This window comes from Mytilus edulis, chromosome 1 (genome assembly GCF_963676685.1).
Source record: "Mytilus edulis chromosome 1, xbMytEdul2.2, whole genome shotgun sequence".
Classification (NCBI taxonomy): domain Eukaryota; kingdom Metazoa; phylum Mollusca; class Bivalvia; order Mytilida; family Mytilidae; genus Mytilus; species Mytilus edulis.
The window spans coordinates 83,473,367-83,494,544 of NC_092344.1; the positions used below are offsets into that span (position 1 = coordinate 83,473,367).

A 21,178-nucleotide genomic window follows, 5' to 3' on the forward strand; every position below is an offset into this window, starting at 1 on the left:
TGCCCTGAAAGTCCGCCCATCCTTCATCAAATCAACTTTTTTAATTGTTGGTAAAACATTGTAGTTTTACTGTACTCAAAATAGCGTATTTAATCCACGTATTTTCCTTGTATACCTATGAATAAAAATGGAGTAGATATTTTACAATTAATCGGGTAGGTATTGAACGAATAATACGCTGTGTCAGATGAAAAATTCATGAACTATCGCTTTTTGCAGGTAACATAGGTACATGAAACAAGTTCAGATCCTTAAATCAATATCGTTCCGAAGAGAGATTTCCATCTTATTAAAGGAATCGATTTGTTTGACAATGTAATCCTATGATTTGCACCTAAGCGACTGATAAGAAAGTTATTTTAATTTATAGCATTATGAAATAAACATCACATACACAATATGATAGTAACGTGTATGCAATACGCAGGAATTTATATTTTTACTATTCATTGAATGTGGACATATTGCCAAAGATATAAATTTTCATTTGAAAGGGTCCTATAGCTGAATGGCAATTCGATTTTTGTATTCTTCATAAACGCAAATTTCTAAAAGAATAATGCAGAGTGTCACAATAACAAAAATTTAATATGAATATGAAACATTGGAAAATATATATTCGAAATGATAAAAATATTGTATAAAATCAAAGTACATATATATACAAAATGTTTATGTACAAATTTGCCAACTGGACGGACTGGCACTGGTAAGGGCTAGAGTATACAATACTCTCAGCAAAACGATTCAAATATTCTTAAACAGTTTATAGAAACATGCAAAGCATAAACAAATAAACATGACACATGAGCACACAAGCTGTGAAGTGTTTGAGCAAATGAAATAATACTACATGTAAATCTCCTCGCAACACAACTGATTAAAATCCATAACCATTTAATTATTTCTACATGACAATTGAGTGTAATTACTCTGAATGTTATTATTGTGAAATATGCACTAGGCAACGAGAGTTTGACTTTACAAAAGAATCACAGTTATTGAAATGCGGAATGGTTTCTTTTCGAATTTTCGCCTTCAAATCGAGTTTATACACTTACACGTGGATTGGCAGGTATTCCTGTTCGGGTATAAAAAGTGTCTGCTACAATTTTTGTACGCCCGTGCTGAGGTTTTTTAATGTCTTCTTTTGGAATGACATCCCCAAGTCTCCAACCGTATTCCCAAGAACTAAGAAGTGGGAAAGAAAACTTATCTTCAGGACTGTCCTTGTACCTTGAATGTAGATATTGATATCGTCCTTTTCCTTCCTTTGTAAATCCGTCGTATAACTTTTCCTTGACTCTCAAATCCACCGGCCGCATTTCTGCAACAAGTTGCGCAAGTCCTTTTTCTGATTTTTCGTTTTGTAAATCTTCAAAGTTCGACTTCTTTTTGTTGAATTGTTGTGGAGCATAATCACCTGATATTTTGTTGAACATGTCCTCGGCCGGTTTGGGAGCATTTTGTATTTTTCTTCTAGCAACTTCAGATTGTTTTGAAGCACCAATGTTGGCTCCCGAATTTTCCCTTAATTTGTAATACCACTGAAGTCTAGTGTCTCTTTCTTTGTTGTAAGACTCCTCCAAAAATTTCTGGACTTGTGTATTGGCAGGATAGTTCCGTGCCATGTCTGTATTTGGTTATTCACTTTCCAAAAACTTCAAAAACTAATTTTTACACTTCGTATCACTGTTTGACAACTTACCGGGACACTGCACGAGCGTTTAAGATTCCTATAGCAACCCGGCGTCACAATCTCGCATCTCGCGAGAAAACGTGAGAGTCAAAAGAAAAACAAATATGGCGCCGAATTGTCCTGAAGAAGTCGATGTTTTCACAATTCCTCATTCTCGAATGAAGGAATTGGTCAAAAAATATCTTAACATGGTACACACAAAATCCCAAATACTATCATTGTTTTTCTTAAAATCATTACTGCTGTCGTTTCAATGACTAATGAACAGAGCGAAAAAGAAAAAAAAAAAACACCAAAAGTCACTACCACATAATTTTCAGCAAAACTTGCTAAATAGTCATTCCCAAAAAATGGGAACAATTCAAATGTAGACACTGTTAAAAAATAAATTTCAACTGAGCAGAGAGAGAGTGTTGTTTTCTTCTGTGTCTATATCTAGTCTGTCATTTTTGTCGAGCCTGCAACTTTTGTTGCAGAAAGCTCGACATAGGGATAGTGATCCGGCGGCGGTGTTAGCTAACTTCTTAAAAGCTTTATATTTTAGAAGGTGGAAGACCTGGATGCTTCATACTTTGTATATAGATGCCTCATGTTACGAAGGTTCCGCCAGTCACATGTCCAATGTCCTTGACCTCATTTTCATGGTTCAGTGACCACTTGAAAAAAAAGTTCAGATTTTTTGTAATGTTGAATTCTCTCTTATTATAAGTAATAGGATACCTATATTTGATATGTGCGTACCTTGAAAGGTCCTCATGTCTGTCAGACAGTTTTCACTTGACCTCGACCTCATTTCATGGATCAGTGAACAAGGTTAAGTTTTGGTGGTCAAGTCCATATCTCAGATACTACAAGCAATAGGGCTAGCATATTCGGTGTATGGAAGGACTGTAAGGTGTACATGTCCAACTGGCAGGTGTCATCTGACCTTGACCTCATTTTCATGGTTCAGTGGTTATAGTTAAATTTTTGTGTTTTGGTCTGTTTTTCTCATACTATATGCAATAGGTCTACTATATTTGTTGTATGGAATGATTGTAAGGTGTACCTATCTAGCGGGCAGATGTCATGTGACCTTGACCTCATTTTCATGGTTCAGTGGTCAAAGTTAAGTTTTTGAGTTTTGGTCTTTTTATCTAATACTATATGCCATAGGTCATCTATATTTGGTGTATGGAAATATGTTATGATCTTTATGTCAGTCGCGCAGGTTTTGTTTGACCGTGACCTCATTTTCACGGTTCATTGCACAGTGTTAAGTTTTTGTGTTTTGGTCTATTTTTCTTAAACTATAAGTAATAGGTCAACTATATATGTTGTATAGAAGCATTGTTAGCTGTACATGTCTGCCTGGCATGGTTCATCTGACCTTGACCTCATTTTTAAGGTTCATTGGTTTTTGTTTAGTTATCTTGGTTAATGTTAAGTTTATGTGACAGTTGTATTAAAGCTTAGCTTTATACTTAGGACTATCAACATAATATCAATGATTAGTATAGAAGGCGAGACATTTCAGCGTGTCCACTCTTGTTTTTATTTTTACTTACACCATTTTAGTTGTTTTCTAGTTTTAGCATTTTTTGTAAGACAAGGTAAGTATGAACGTATCGGAGGTTAGTGTTGTATAAAGTCATCTTAAAAATTGCATTAGAGAAAAACACAAGATTTAAATCCAGGCTCATGTGAAATGGGTTACATTTACCACCATAGCAAAATGATTTATACGTATTATTCTGTATATATTGAAAGCAAAAACCAATTTTAAGGTCTGAATTAATATAGTGTTTAAAAAATAATTCAAGTAGTTTTCACAACTTATTTAGTAATAAATTTAAACTAATGAAATGTTATGCTGTATAATATTTTAGTTTCATAATACAGCTTTCCAGGAAAAACCCTATTATTTATGTTTTGAATCACTTGTATGTATTTTTTATGCTTGTATTAATCCACAATCCCATCTTTGTTACGGAGGTTGATATCAAACCAGTATCTGAATGCTGATACATAGTAACACTTAACTCTTTAATGCTAGCTTTTCTAAACAATTCATTGAATTTACAAACTAAAAAACTGTTTTCTATGATATCAAGTTATATGTTTCTTTTAGTCAAATGGACTTGTTCTTGTCAAAATCTCCGTAACGATTCATGAACTTTCACTCAAAAATATGTTTTACCTAAACCGAATACTGTTCAACTTAATTTTATTAGCTCTATACAGATAATGTCATTTTCCTTCACACCATAATGTATGTATTATACTCAACTAGTCAAAATAGTTTCATTTCGAAAATTTCTATCCTCCGTTACAACATTTAAAACCTCCATAACGGACAATTCCAGTTCTTACCAACAGCAAACATATAAATGAATGTAAATATTGGAATTAAATGACAAACAAGACAACAGAATTAAATATTTTTCTTAGTAAATCGTTATCTAAAAAAGAGTAAAGTCCTGTTAGAGAAAAAAAACTTTTTTTCCTTAAATTTCTATCCTCCGTAACGTAAATCAGTGATGTCGTCTATGATTGACATCACCTTTTGATTTTTATTAGTGATAATTGATGAACTGATTTGGTATCTATAACAATGTACAAGAATTTCAATTGGTATGATCGTGTTTACATGCATCTTTAGATGTTTTTTATTTGCATAACCTCTGTTACATTGATGAGTCCTAAATAATCTTGAAAATGTTTGCCATAAACCGCTGTTAAAGTTATAATTGTCGTCGTAATTACACAAGTTGTGTTGTAGACTATTTAAATCTAAGAAAATGGCTGATATAACATTTATTAAACGTTATAATGTTGCTCACATAATAGGAAAAAACAAGTTAACCTACCTTTCTCAAAACAACATTTTTTTTCTCAAAATCTGTATTTTGTTTGTCTGTTTTCTTTATAATAAATGATGTCTGCTATAAAAATGTCTTTCGGCAGTGTCGGCAGCCGCTGATACAGATCAAAAAGTCTGACAACTTAACTGTAAATAACTGCGTCACGGAGGTTAGTTTTATTTACATTATACATGGAAATATGTAACCATATTGTTCAGTTGCTTTCTCAAAACTGATTATTGAGAAGCTTTATGGGTGCTTTCAATGAAATAATCATCATTTTGATTTGTTCTTGGTTAGTGCGTTCCAAAATACGCGTTACGTAGGTTGGATTCTTATATGCGACAATCAAAAAAAAGAGAAAGAGAAGATTTATTTTTATTTTTCGTTTCATTGCAATAAAAGTTAAAGGCAGGATTTTAAAATTTGATATATCAACTTTGCTTAAAGTCACTATGGGCATGATTTCCAATCATATAAATATGTTTTGACTGTACCTAAAGATACGTTACGGTAGGTTATACGTTTATCAGCGACATTGGTTTAATGGGTAAATCAAAGTGTATATTATAACTTTTGATTCTAAAATATTTTTGTGGATAAAAATCAATATAGTGTCAAATTAAAAAAGCAAATCTAATCATGATTTAGATGAAATAAAGTATTTTAATTCACACTGATATTTGGAGTTTTTCTTGGCGACATTCGGAATTCGTGTGATTTCCGTATATTGAATAGAAAATCACACAAATATATTTACGATATACATCACAAAAGAATATAATTTTATTTTAGTATACATATTAATCACTTAGAACACAAAAAAAGATTATCTGTGACATATGTTAAGCTTGCATTTTGTGGTTATTTGCCGGCGACACTGAAATTTTGTAATTGTACCCATTTTTTGGGAATGACTGTAAAGTCTATATTAAACTGCATGAATACAAGCTCTAATGACCTTTTCAAATCAAGTGAATGACAAATTTAAATACGCATTCAAACGTCATTTAAACAATACGATTTTAAACATCCTTTAATAGCTGTCGGACTAAGCGGTAGGGGCTTTGCTCATACACCTTATCCCTATTTGTCCACCATTAATGGATATCGCACATCCACAGGTTCCCGTGAAATTTTGACATCATAAAATAAAATATCTGACGCCACAATGGAAAGGGATTGTTGTATGCGTCAACAGTTTAAGCAGCCCGGATTAGCTATTTATATTGTTGAAGGCTGTACTGTGATATATATTAATGTTAATCTCTGTGTCACTTGGTCTATTGTGGATAGTTGTGTCATTGGCAATCATTCCACATCTTTTTTTATGCCGTAGGGGGGCATGAAGTTTTACCCTTGTCCATCTGTTCGTACGTCCCAAAGTTGGTTTCCATTCTCTAACTATAGTTTGCCACAACCAAATGCTATGAAACTTATACACAATACTTATTACTATAAAACACAGATCAAGTTTGAATTTTGGTGGCACCACTTATCATTCTAGAAGTTATGCCCCTTTATAAGTGGAAAAATTGTTGAATTTTTAGTTTCTGTTATATAACTTTAGCTTGTCTAAACCAAATGCTATTCACTTACACACAATTCTGACTACCATAAAACTGAAATAAAGTTTGAATTTTGGTGTCATCACTTAAACCATCAAAAGTTATGCCCCTTTTTAAATGGGAACAATGCTGAATTTTTAGTTACAATGTACTGTTCTCTAACTTCAGTCTGTCTAAACCAAATGGTATGACGCTTTTAAATTACATTAAACTTATTACCACAAAACACAAATCTAGTTTGAAGTTTGGTAGTGTCACTTTAATAGGTCTAGAGTTATGCCCCTTAATAGATGGAAAAATATAGGTCTAGAGTTGTGCCCCTTATAATTAATGGATAGAAAAATTGCTGAATTTCAATTCTTATCTCAACTTTCTTTTGCCTCAACCAAATGCTTTGAAATTTATACACAAGGCTTATTACCACAAAACATAGATCTAGTTTGAATCTTAGTGGCGTCACTTTATCGGTTCTGTAGATTTTCATTTAATATTAGCGCAGCTGGATATGACAGCAAAGGAACAACCATGAACAGTTGGGGCAAAAATGGTCATAATATTCGTGCTTGATACAGGTCTCAGTTTGGATTGTATTTTAATATTTGACACATAATAGGTTTCTGACACATAATACATGTATAAACTGTAGTTTTAACAATTAGAACTTTGAATTGGTCACATGATTTGAATTAATATTCATTTTTTTGCTTTTGGGGCTTTTGTGCAATACACTATGCTGTTGTGAATTAAACCGACCTCATAATCTCAATTCAAATCACCAATAGAGTTTGCAACCAGAATTACCCATTATAATTTTGGTGGCGCCACTTGTCATTCAAGCTATGAGTGAGTAAAAATTAACCATGCCCTTTTGAAAGTTGAAGGAAAACTAGCTTCTATTGTTAAGTTTCTTCATGTTCTTTGGTACTTTAAGTTGTCACCAAGATTACATTTATAGAATCATTGAAAGGAGTATGTAACCTACTGACAATGGTCTCCTGACCTTGAGATGATTACTTTCAGACTTTGGTCAATTTCACATAACTTGTGTAAAAAATCAGATATAGTTAGTCAGTATAATGAATGATATACATGTAAAGTGAACCTGTCAATCTAATATCTTTGATTCAGTTATATTCACGGTTAATCATGTTAATGGAAGAATACATGTTATTTATAGTTAATATTTTTCAGGTATCAGAGATCAATTTTGCAGACATTTCACATTTGACAAATCTGTTGGAAAACCTGGTGAATACATTTAAGGAATTTAAAGCACACGAACAAATTGAGAACAAATACATCATGAAGAAACTTAAAGACAAACTGAGAGCATTGTCAGTTAGGAATACTGCTGTTTGCAACTGTCATTCAGACAACCAATTAACAGACATTTTAGAACTGGTGCAGGATGGGTACAAATGTACACAAAAGACAGAAACAGATCGTAAAAACTTTGGTACAAAGCTGAGGAAGGCATTGGAAGACTTTACAGAGACTTTTATTCCTCATATGGAAGAAGAAGAAGCGGTATAAAGATTTAGATATTAATAATATTAAGTTTTCTTTCCCCATCATTCAGCTCAATTATTAAAGATGTGCAGATCTTTTTGACAAGGTTCATTTGACCTTCACCTTATTTTCATGGTTCATGTTCAATGTTACTGTTTTTCTTGATTGTATCATTTCCTCAGTTGTAAGTTATAGGTCATATAATGATTGTTTCAATTACTTCACTGTACTTGTCAGTCTACTTCACTGTACTTGTCAGTCTACTTCACTGTACTTGTCAGTCTACTTCACTTTACTTGTCAGTCTACTTCACTGTACTTGTCAGTCTACTTCACTTTACTTGTCAGTCTACTTCACTGTACTTGTCAGTCTACTTCACTGTACTTGTCAGTCTGACATGGTTCCTCTAACATGAACCTCATTTTCCTAGTCACTGTAATTAATCTAGTAGGTAAATTACATTTGTTGACACATTTTTGTCTGACATGAATCATTTTATCTTTGCCTCATTTCCACAGAGTTCATCTGACCATGTTTTTAGTGGAAGAAGACGTCAAGTCTTCTGAAGACTTAAGGGGCTGACCATTGGCATTGAGTCTCCGTATGCCGCATTCATTTCGTGTATTACAATTTCAAAACAACTTAGATTCCTGACACCGATTTTTACACATGATTAGGCATCTGAATCATTTAATTTGTAAATTATGATTGTAAAACAATCACTATCGTAAATATGACCCTTTTATTTATGTAAATTATTAGATTTCATTTCATCCACATGAATGTTATTTGTTTACTTGTAACAGGATGTTTTAACTGTAGATATTTGTATTACGCATGCGTGAATTTGGTATCGGGACAACTCGCCCTGTTTACAAGTTCGCCCTTGAAGTTACGAATTTGCAATCCTGCAGACAAGAAGATTTTGTTTTTATATAAATAAAAAGGATATATAAAGTGTTGTCTTTATTCATGGTTTTCCTTTGTCATGTGAATTAGATGCCCTTCGTAACATACATGTGAACCTCCCGTTTAGGAGAAAAAACTCCCGTGTATGAAATTTTTCAGACGCCATATTTGATCATTTCTTACTACTGTACGGGTGTAATTGACACCTGTGTTAAATTTTACCTGAACATCAAAGAAGATGTATAATTATATGGCTTCACTTGACAGCTTGGGTGTCAAACATACTGGTAATCAACGATGTTTACCTCCGGCTAACTGCCGTCGTGTTATCAAAACGATGTGTATTGGGAATATTGAAATACTTTTTTGTTACTTCCCTTTGTTTTATCCTGTTTTCAGTTATTTTGCTTTTAAAAATGTAAATTGTAAATAGACTATAAATGATTAATATTTTAATCAAATAATCATAAAAGGATGTTGATTAAATGAATTTAAATGATTTTGGACAAATAAAAAAATTAAAATTTATAAATTATTTTAGCAATCTAGACCTCCTTTCAAGGATTAAATTGAAGTTTATATTTTAATTTTGTTTACAACAGAATGAAATTTTAATTAATTTACGATGTTGCAAATATACATGTGGAGCTTATTTCTTTCTTACTTGTCTATACATTTACAAATGATAAGGAGATGAAGACATGAACAAAAATATATACAGATAAGATATATAAATATAATGATTCATTTGCTAGCAGTGAACAATCATTTGTCAAAAACAAAACAAAACAAGAAACAGATTCTTCTTATTATTTTATTTTATTCAAATAGAGAGGCAATAATGGAACTATAAACATTACAATTTGATGGAAATTTGAAGAAAAAACACAATTTCTACATCATTTGGTTACATTTATGACAAAATTTATGTCGATAAAAAAACATGATGTTTTGACCATTCAGTACTTAACCCTTTCCTCCATAATGACGCTTTTTGACGCCACCCCCTTTACTCCATAATGACGCCTTTTGACGCCTGTGTAGTACCTCAGTTGAAACACTTTGACTACAAAGTGTCTGCAGTAGACTCAATAAAATTTGTATCCAATATGAAAAGGAATATCATAGGAATATTCTACTTAAATTTATTTAATGAAATATTTGTTTTTTGCAATGCATTTTAATACTTTAAAGCCTATTTTCAGCATTTTATTGAAAAATTCTATTTTGTGTTCATTTTTTACAGTGGGTTGTGATGATCTTCCAGTTAGGTTACCCTCATTTGGAGTGTTGTTCCCAACCTGTTAAAGGTCCATCTTTGTGCATAATTCAAAATTGGAAATTTCAACAAGCATCTAATATTCTTAATCTGGAAAATAAACCCTGGTCTGCTAGCTTCATGTATATTTTTTCTACCGATTTAATATATAACTAGAATCATGCAAACAGACTTAAGGAAAAGGCATGTAAGTTCATCATACAAATATGACACTTTTTCTAGACAATCCAGATCTTGCAAAATACGTCGCTAAAAATTGTAACCTTTAAAATTGTTGTGCAGTAAAAACCCATATGGGAACTTTCAAAAGTTGGCAGGTATGTAACAAGTCTTACTATTTTTATGCTCCATTTATGGGCAATATGTTTTCTAGTCTGTCCGTCCGTCCTGCTTCTGGTTATAAAGTTTATGGTCGAGGTAGTTTTTGATGAAGTTGAAATCCAATCAACTTGAAACTTAGTACACATGTGTTCCTCTTGATATGATCTTCTTAATTACTGCCAAATTAAAGATTTTACCTAATTTTCATAGTCAACTGAACATAGAAAATGATTGTACGGATGGGAAATCCATGTACTTATGACCTTTTCTTGTTTGAAGAAAAAAAATACATTTTAACGATAATGGAACAAAGCAGCCTGGGTAAGTGGGGCTGCTTTTATGGTAATTCAAGTTACCTTTTATTCACCTTCTTCCACTTCAGAGCTATCAGCTCTTTGATTCATGAATTCTTTGTCAACAAACTTAAAATGAGATTGGTTATTTATTCACAGAATTCCAGTCAGAAATAAATGTAAGTCACTTAAACATTTATCTGTTATTATAGTCTTGCTGTGAGTCATTTAAACACTTTGTGACAATACTGATGATCTTGTATTCTTTACATATTGTAGGTGTTCCAGCCAATGTTAATCAAGTATTTTACTACTGACGAACTACGCAAGATTAAATTCAAAGTTTTGGAAAAACACTTCTGTCAGAATGACAATTGTGCAAAAGAGAAATTTCCAGAGAAAACAGATTTTGTACTAAGTAAGTATATGAATGGAACATGATTGTTTTTATAAACAGCTTAGAACATTAATGTAACATAATAAAAGAATAGAAACCCATTTGAAAAAAGCATTTAACAAAATTGTCAAGTACAAGTGATTGCTTCACAATCCATGAAATCTTTACCTTTTCAAAGAAAATTTAAAAAAAATAGTTTTGGGATGAAGATTGCATTCATGCAATCCAATCCAACATGTGGCTGGCTTGATAGTTTTAAATTTCCAGATTTTATCACTTCTTTTGATATACTGTACAGTGTTCTCCCCAGGATTTTTGGATAGCACCAGGGTAACGCGTGACGAAATGAATTTTACAATATTTTGTGTCGCGTTGCGTCGCTTATTTTTTTCTTGTTAGTTTTTGTCATTACCTTTTTGCCTTTGTTTTGTTAACTGTGGTACTGTGTTGTATGGACTTTGGGTCAGAAAATTATTGGTAGAAAAAGAAAATCAATAAACAGTTTGTATACTTTAATATCTTTGAAGAATAAATAAAAGAAAGCACAATTAGTCTTTAAACTAAAGTCACTTCTTATATTTTGATCAAGCCATTTTGTGCTGATACATGTACTTGTAGTGACACTACACATTCCCCATGTTAGATTTCACCATAACAATTAACTTTGAACAAGATTAAATTTTGATACAGAACCTTCAGTAGATTAAAAATTATTTTCCATAGTTTTAGACCTGATTCTTATAAACAACAACAAATTATTTTTATAGTTAATTCTTTGTTCCAGACATGAAGAGTACTTATATAAATATATCTATCCACTAGTTCATATTTAGCTATAGACCAGCTTTGGATTATATTATAATTTTGGCACAGTCATATATGTCAAAATTGAAAAATCTACTAATTTAATATAATATGTCTGTGCATCAATAAAAGTATGATTCTCAAAAATAATTTTCAAAACATTTTTGTTGGTATGTTCTAAGAAAGTTTTTATCCTTAATGTAACATTCTAATATAATTTTGCATTCAATTTGTAATTTATTTTTATTTTCAATGAGAAATTATATTTGAGGAGCATTTATTTGTGATAAGCAAAATCAGGGGAAGTAACTCCACAATTAATTTCCAACAGGCAAATTATTTTGACTCAAGACTGGCGTAATACAGTTCATTAACAAATGTCTGCTTGTCCCTCACAAGTCTGTAATTAAAATTATGATCTCTTAATTAATTAAAACACAAAAGAATCATATACATGGATTAAATCCAATCATCAAGGTTAACCTCAAAAGGTAAATCGATCACGTGGTGTAAACAATCTACCTGTCAGATCTGGATTAAACTGGTTAGAACTGGTCAGTTTTCATGTAAAATTTTAAACCTCACGGAAAGTTGAACAAGTCGTCTCAAACTTTACCGATTTACGATTTTTTTTACCAAAAACTTTAGCACTACGGAGAAAAATTATACATCGCGGCAAGAACGATACCACCGCGGTAGAAAATTATACATCGCGGGCCCGTGGTCCTTTAAGGGCCTGGGGAGAACACTGCTGTACACAATATGGAGCTTTGACCACAACATTATATATATACATCCTACCTATTACCATTTCAAATTTTCATGGCCTGGCAACGAAGTTGTTGGTGCCATATAGTTTTACCCTTGTCGGAAATTCCGATATTCCGTCATTCCAAAACTTTGTCATTCCGACAACAAACCATTATACAGAGTTTTTATCTAAACACCTTCAGATATTGGGCTGATTTTTGGTTTGTGAGTTAACCCAGATGAGTTACAGATCAAGTTTAAGTTTCGTTCCGCTTCGCTAAGTTTTTCTGAAATTACAGGCTTTGGACCTTGATAAATTGTTGAAAATCACAGTTATACAGAGTTTTTTTCTAAACGCCTTCAGATATTGGGCTGATTTTTGGTTTGTGAGTTAACTTTGATCAGTTACAGATCAAGTTTAAGTTTCGTTCCGCTTCGCTAAGTTTTGCTGAAATTACAGGCTTTGGACCTTGATAAATTGTTGAAAATCACAGTTATACAGAGTTTTTTTCTAAACGCCTTCAGATATTGGGCTGATTTTGGGTTTGTGAGTTAACTTTGATGAGTTACAGATCAAGTTTAAGTTTTGTTCCACTCAGCTAATTTTTGCTGAAATTACGGGCTTTGGACTTTGATAAATTGTTGAAAATCACAGTTATACGGAGTTTTTGGGGTACGATTGCTTTCAAGCAATCTGTAGACTTATACCGGTGGCTCAGAGCATTGCCCTCACGTCAATTGTTTTATTCTAAACATAAAGGAACATCTCAGATTCTTATGATTGTCTTGCTTTAAAAGGTAAAAACAAACAAAGGGATTGAACTTTAACAACTTTCCTATAATGTTCTTTTCATAATCTTCATGTTTGATAATTCCCTTGACTTACATGTATATGCATGTTTTTAACAACACAAAAAATCAGAATTAAGCAGTATTTATATTTAGTGGTTTTATAAATTTAGAAACACGTCAGAGGGAATTCCCAGTTTTGATAAAATGCGAGAGTTCTCTGAGTTCCGATATATCTATTTCTGTCGGAGTTTTTCTTATATTTTACCGTTATGAAACTGATATTTGAGATTGTACTTCCATAAAGAAATAGAGAACCATCTAGGTCGTTTAATAAACATTTAATATACGTTCTTGCTCCAGGGTTTGTTTTGGAAATTATGCGCATGTGTATAGTTTTCTTGACTTCAAGGGTTTTTTTTATTGAATGATTGCTCTGGATTCCCAACTCAATTAATTACTTTTTAACTCATGGGATCTTTTCTATGTATGTCTGCTATTGAAGGTTGTTGTTGTTGCATAATTTTAAATCATATGCATCATTAAAATTAAGATAAATATTGTCCACATTGTAGAACACCCCTTCAGGCGAAATGGAGTCTTCCATATTACCGTTTCGAGTTGTCTCCCTTCTGAAAGTAACTTGCGTGAATTCCAATCTAATTAAAATTAAATCTCTCACTCGCTCATTTTTTAATGCTTGGTCGCTGCGTGGGATTTGATTTTAATTAGATTGCGTGAATTCTGAATCAAAACAATACTTCGATTATTATCTCGTTCTGTCAATTTATATAATAAGTGTATTATATTAAAAACGATCGCAATTTAAACCGATAAATGTGTACGGAAAGGAGCCATGATCACTGATCCAAAGGAAATTAAATATTTAAAGAGTTAGGAATGGTGTTCCTCCTAGAATTAACGTAGGAAAATAGGTGATAAGATACGAAGTGAAATACCTTCTCTCACTCTGAGTCTCAGTGACTGCTGTGGAAAGTAAACTTGGAATTGATAGTACAAAAATAAAACACAATAGGCCTAATTACATTGTTCATACACTTTTATCCGGGATTGGCTATTTTGTAACTATTTTACATGTGCAGTTCAATTAGTTTTGAAAATAATATTATCTGGCTACATGTATACATGTGTCAATGAAACAACGGCAATCGTATCCCTCAGAGCAATCTGCTCTTTGATTTCTTAAACGCCTTCAGATATTGGGCTGATATTTGGTTTGTGAGTTAACTTTGATCAGTTACAGATCAAGTTTAAGTTTCGTTCCGCTCAGCTTATTTTTGCTGAAATTACGGGCTTTGGACTTTGATAAATTGTTGAAAATCACAGTTATACAGAGTTTTTTCTAAACGCTTTCAGATATTGTGCTGATTTTTGGTATGTGAGTTACTCATGATGAGTTACAGATCAAGTTTAAATTTTGTTCCTCTCCATTAATTTTGCCAAAATTAAGGGTTTACAACTTTGAAAATTGTTGAAAATCACAGTTATACAGACTTTTTAGCTCACCTGGCCCGAAGGGCCAAGTGAGCTATTCCCATCACTTTGCGTCCAGCGTCCGTCGTCGTCGTCCGTCGTCGTTAACTTTTACAAAAATCTTCTCCTCTGAAACTACTGGGCCAAATCAAACCAAACTTGGCCACAATCATCATTGGGGTATCTAGTTTAAAAAATGTGTGGCTTGACCCGGTCAACCAACCAAGATGGCCGCCACGGCTAAAAATAGAACATAGGGGTAAAATGCAGTTTTTGGCTTATAACTCAAAAACCAAAGCATTTAGAGCAAATCTGACATGGGGTAAAAATGTTTATCAGGTCAAGATCTATCTGCCCTGAATTTTTCAGATGAATCGGTCAATCGGTTGTTGGGTTGCTGCCCCTGAATTGGTAATTTTGAGGAAATTTTGCTGTTTTTGGTTATTATCTTGAATATTATTATAGATAGAGATAAACTGTAAACAGCAATAATGTTCAGCAAAGTAAGATCTACAAATAAGTCAACATGACCAAAATGGTCAGTTGACCCGTTTAGGAGTTATTGCCCTTTATAGTCAATTTTTAACCATTTTTCGTTAATTAAAGTAATCTTTTACAAAAATCTTCTCCTCTGAAAATACTGGGCCAAATTAATCCAAACTTGGCCACAATCATCTTTGGGGTATCTTGTTTAAAAAATGTGTGACGTGACCTGGTCAACCAACCAAGATGGCTGCCACGGCTAAAAATAGAACAAAGGGGTAAAATGCAGTTTTTGGCTTATAACTCAAAAACCAAAGCATTTTGAGGAAATCTGACATGGGATAAAAATGTTTATCAGGTCAAGATCTATCTGCCCTGAAATTTTCAGATGAATCGGTCAATCGGTTGTTGGGTTGCTGCCCCTGAATTGGTTATTTTGAGGAAATTTTGCTGTTTTTGGTTATTATCTTGAATATTATTATATATAGAGATAAACTGTAAACAGCAATAATGTTCAGCAAAGTAAGATCTACAAATAAGTCAACATGACCAAAATGGTCAGTTGACCCGTTTAGGAGTTATTGCCCTTTATAGTCAATTTTTAACCATTTTTCGTAAATTAAAGTAATCTTTTACAAAAATCTTCTCCTCTGAAACTACTGGGCCAAATTAATCCAAACTTGGCCACAATCATCTTTGGGGTATCTAGTTTAAAAAATGTGTGGCGTGACCTGGTCAACCAACCAAGATGGCCGCCACCGCTAAAAATAGAACATAGGGGTAAAATGCAGTTTTTGGCTTATAACTATGAAACCAAAGCATCTAGAGCAAATCTGACAAGAAGTTAAATTGTTAATCAAGTCAATATCTATCTGCCCTGAATTTTTCAGATGAATTGGACAACTGGTTGTTGGGTTGCTGCCCTCCAATTGGTAATTTTTAAAGAAATTTTGCCGTTTTTGGTTATCTTGAATACTATTATAGATAGCGATAAACTGTAAACAGCAATAATGTTCAGCAAAGTAAGATCTACAAATAAGTCAACATGACCTAAATGGTCAATGGACCCCTTAAGGAGTTATTGCCCTTTATAGTCAATTTTTAACAATTTTCATTAATTTGGTAAATTTATGTAAATTTTTACCAAATATAGTTCTCTGTTACTAATGGGCAAAGTTCATTATAGATATAATTGTAAGAAGCAAAATCGTTCAGTAAAGTAAGAACTTCAAACACATCACCATCACCAAAATACAATTTTGTCATGAATCCATTTGTGTCCTTTGTTTAATATGCACATAGACCAAGGTGAGCGACACAGGCTCTTTAGAGCCTCTAGTTTTCTATATTTTGAGCTGAGTTTTGTTAACAGTTAATTTATAATTATGAACATATCAATGTGAGACTACCATCATGTTTGTGTCCACATGTGTTTTTGAAATTGCAGATTTTTCAACTTTTTGGGAAGGGGCCATTCGTGTCACTTTGACACATCTAGATTTAAAATAAAATTTATCCTCAGAAATTCATGTTACAAAATGATTTGTTTATATATATCTTAATTTGTCTAGAAAATTTCATAAATTGTGCATTGTGCATGACTCTAGTAGCTGTTCTAGAAATATCAATGATGTCAATGTTAAAGTAATATTTAAAATGTATGATTGTAGAAGAAACACTCTAATTCGTAGATATTGCCTTCAAATGCTAATTAATACATTGCAAATTTCAATGTTTAGTTCCCGCTGCAAAATGAGAGCAATTTCAACCTCCAGTGCTCACAACGTTGTAACTATTATTTTTAAAGTACTACATGTACATACAGAAAGGGGGCTGTTGTCCTTCCACTTCAGTTCTTAGCTAGAGACAAAGATATATATGTAAAATTGAGCATTGAGTGTTTTATATTGTATGCTGAATAAATGAAGTCTTTATAATGTCTCAAACTACTTCCAGGCGATTCATCAGATGAAGAATGCACAGAAAAACTTGAACCAACTAAGGAGGATGTTGTGCCTAGTGTCAACAGTTGTGTAGTAGATAAAGTACCTGATGAGGTGGCAATACAAATATTTTCTTACCTTAATCCACAGGACTTAGGCAGGTGTGCTCAAGTCTCACATCGATGGAATAGACTTGCATTAGACACTAGTTTATGGAGAAACTTTTTACCTATACAGTGGTCCAAAGGTATGATGGGTTATATGCTGGAGATATAATATAATTCCAATATGAAATGATTATTATACCCCATGCGAGGGGTATAATATTTTTGACCCGTCTGTCCATCAGTCCTTCCGTCAGTCAGTCCTGTTTCTTGTCATCTCAACTCCTCTCAAACCACATAACAGAATTTCACGAAACGTTTTAAGATAATAAGGACATACTATGTAGATGTGCATATCGACAGGAAATTACGATTACATTTTTTTTCTAGGAGTTAGACCTCTTTGAACTTATTTGCTCTAAGGTACTACTTCAACAGTTTGTCAACTCAACTCCTCTGAAACCACAACAGAATTTCATGAAATTTTGTAGATAATTAGGACATACAATGTAGATGTGCATATTGACAGGAAATTATTATTTAGGTACTTATATGTTATATAAGTTATGTTTATACATAATTTGATTTTAATTACTCAGCAGTCATTATTTTAGGATTTTCCCAGGATGTGTATTTTCTTTGCTGTTGAGATGAAACAGATTTATTATCATATGTCAATCAGTTAGATATGAAGTTTATCACATGTTCTTAGCAGGAGGTCTAATTTCATCAGTTCCAATACAAATATACATGTCTTGTTAATTAGTGACCACTTGTGGCATTTGGCTTCCTTTGTCCTTTGTTTCTTGATACATTAATCTGGGTGCAGTTTTAACTCCTCCCACTTAGGGGTATCCCATTAAGAAGTTGTGTATTAAAAACCTATGTATGCTGCCTTGAGTATTCATTTATCTAAATGCAGATTAAGCAGTTATAGAATAATCTTGGCTAATAGTGCTAATAGTGTTTTAGCTAAAAACTTGAACTTTCAGTGTTTGGATTACTTTACAAAAGCTATATGACAGTTTTTAAACAACTAAATATAATTCAAACTATATAACCTGAAACAATAAACATTATTTTGGATTAACTGACAACAAAATGTCTGGCAGAGGAAAAGGTGTTCGAAGGAAAACTAGGAGTTCTCCGTATGAGACCCAATGGGATTCTAATAACCCTTCTAATTGGACAATAAACAAACTAAAAGAAGAACTTAACAAAAAGGGAATAAGAACACCTTCTGGTATGTCAAAACAAGTGTTAAAACAACTTTATTTAGAGAATTGTTTTGATGAAGTAACATCTTTAGAGACACAACAGACAGACACCGTTAGTGATGAGATTAACACAGATTCCTCACCAGAGAGCACTCTTCCAATTACCTTAGCAGAATCAGTGCATCAAGACAGAAGCAGTGTTTCAAATGGTGGAACAGACAGGAACATAGCTCAGTGTTTTGAAGGACTTCAAGAGACCTTTAAACAGCTAATTTACAGAGACAATTGTACTCATGACACAGGTAGAGATCGCGAATTCAACCTTCAACAGTGGTACAACCATGCAGGGATTGGGAATAGGAGTGAAATTTCTAACAGAGGAAATAATACTGTTTTACATGGAAATACACAAGAGCATGTATCTTTCATCTCAGGACCACAAGTTGGAAATGTTTCATGTGGAGTGCGTTCGGATGAATATTCTAATGTGGACATTATATCTCCTTTTATTCAAAAGCAAATCATTGACGGTAAGGATGTTAATTTGGCATCTCTGCTTATCCCAAACTATGAAACTCCCCAAATTCACTCTGTTGCAGCTAATGGGTTAGAGTTAAATATTTCTGGGAAGCCAGATCCCCGTCTTAATAGAAAACTCACAATTCAAGAATTCATTAAGGCATTTGGCAAGTTTAAGAGGGTCATGTCATCAGTTTACCCTGACCGTAGAGCAGAGCTAGATGCTTATGAAGATGAGATTATAGATATTAGTAATTTTTATGGTGACAGATTTTATGATTACCATAAATTGTTTTCTGCAAAATCAGCAGCTCTTTTAAGGGAGAGAAGGATTAAGGTTGACTGGAGCAAAAGAGATAGGGATCTTCTTTCATTAATAGTTGCTGGTGGGAATGTAAATGTTTGCAAAATTTGTAATTTGGTTGATCACACTACTGCTTTTTGTCCTATGCAAACCTCCATGACATATCAAGACTACCCAGATAAAGTATCAAGGCAGGTAGACACTACTGATAAGTTAGGTAGAAAGAAAATTTATCATTCTGGGCGGGAGGTGTGCAATAATTTTAATACCAGTAGGGGTTGTACCAGGAGTTTTTGTCATTTTTCACATATCTGTAGCAGATGTAAAGTCGCTGGTCATACCCTATTATCTTGTCAAAAAGTTTTCCCCTCTCAAGGTAGGACTGAAGTACAATCTAAGCCACATACAGTAAACTCTTCACAAAAGTTTGAGAAAATAACAACAAATAAGCAAGGTCAATGACTACATGATTTCCCATATCTGGCTACTACTCCAATTAATGTTATTATACTTGCAAAAGAATTAATTTCTCATCCTGACAAAAAATTTGTTAACTATTTATGCAATGGCTTAGAGAAAGGATTTGATACTATGGTATCTACAACAGATTTACCTACAAAAGAATGTAGGAATAGTTTATCTGCTAGGACACAACCAGATGTGGTTTCTGATTTGATAGAGAAAGAAGTTTTTAAAGGTTTCTTGTATGGGCCTTTTAAGGATCCCCCTTTTCAAAATTATAGGGTAAGCCCAATTGGTATTGCAGAAGGGAAATATTCTGGTAAAAAGCGTTTAATATTGGACTTATCTTCACCACATAATGATGATAAACATCTAAGTATTAATGATCTTATTGACAAACTGGATTGCTCAATGTCTTATGTTAGAATAGATGACGCCATTGATGTTATCCGACGCGTTCAAAAATTGTCCAATTGTACCAAGTCAGTGGCCTCTTTTCTGCATAAAATGGGAAAAAATGTATTATTTTTATGTCCGTTTAACTTTTGGATGTCGTTCAAGCCCCAAAATTTTTGACCATTTATCCCAAGCTTTGTGTTATATTGCAGAAAACAATTACAAAGTTAATAGCATTTTGCATTTATTGGATGATTTCCTAACCATAGATCCACCAGATGCTGATGGTGAGAGGACTATGGCTATAATGATGATGATTTTCAAAAAACTGAACATTCCTATAGCAAAACATAAGACAATAGGTCCTGTTAAATGTTTAGAATATTTGGGTATTATTCTAGATTCTGAAAAAATGGAAGCTCGACTACCTCTTAATAAAGTTGATCGCATTTGTGAATTCATCAAAAAATTATGCAGGAAAAAATCTTGTACAAAAAGGGAATTGTTGCAGCTTTTGGGTCACTTAAACTTTGCTTCACGTGTCATTTTACCTGGTAGATCCTTTGTTTCATACCTCATAGGGCTGTCCACTACTGTCAATGATTTGCATCATTATGTTAAATTAGATAAGGAATGCCGTGTTGACCTAGAATTTTGGTTACTTTTTCTGAGCAGCTGGAATGGTGGGAACATGTTTTACAGTAGACAATTTTACTCAAGTTATGATATGGAACTTTTTACTGATGCCTCATCAACAAAAGGATTTGGTGGATATTTCAAGGGAGAATGGTTTTATTCATCATGGCCATCAAACATTGCTTATCCTGACAAAACATTTTTAATGGCTTTTCTTGAATTATACCCCATTGTAGTATCCGCAATACTGTGGGGCTCACAGTGGACAACAAAACGCATTCTTTTCTGGTGTGACAATGAAGCTACAGTGGCTATAGTAAAAAAGGGCCGTTCAAAGTGTTTACAAATAATGAAATTAATGAGGAAACTTACATGGTGTGCTTGTAAATACAACTTTCATTTTAGTGCCAAACATGTTCCAGGATATCAGAATGATATAAGTGATGCTCTATCTCGTTT

At 33.1% G+C, this 21,178-nt stretch overlaps 2 protein-coding genes across 2 annotated transcripts in view; one reads left to right on the forward strand and one right to left on the reverse strand.

Annotated features, from left to right (window-relative positions):
• Positions 1-567: 567 nt before the first annotated feature.
• On the reverse strand, positions 568-1,773 carry LOC139492647 (protein SPMIP1-like). The gene has a single exon (XM_071280802.1). It carries the CDS (start codon positions 1,629-1,631, stop codon positions 1,050-1,052), a length of 582 nt encoding a protein of 193 aa, XP_071136903.1. The 5' UTR covers positions 1,632-1,773; the 3' UTR covers positions 568-1,049.
• A 2-nt stretch (positions 1,774-1,775) lies between these two features.
• Positions 1,776-21,178, forward strand: part of LOC139492640 (F-box/LRR-repeat protein 5-like) — a 51,800-nt gene continuing 32,397 nt past the window's right edge. The window contains exons 1-4 of the mRNA XM_071280796.1: positions 1,776-1,890; positions 7,302-7,637; positions 10,701-10,839; positions 17,095-17,328. Coding sequence (XP_071136897.1) covers positions 1,804-1,890; positions 7,302-7,637; positions 10,701-10,839; positions 17,095-17,328 — 796 coding nt within the window. The 5' untranslated portion in view covers positions 1,776-1,803. The remainder of the gene's footprint in view (positions 1,891-7,301; positions 7,638-10,700; positions 10,840-17,094; positions 17,329-21,178) is intronic.

What these genes read in the sequence shown, in the direction of transcription:
- LOC139492647 (XM_071280802.1), bottom strand. Translation starts at nt 1,631, where the DNA reads ATGGCACGGAACTATCCTGCCAATACACAAGTCCAGAAATTTTTGGAG.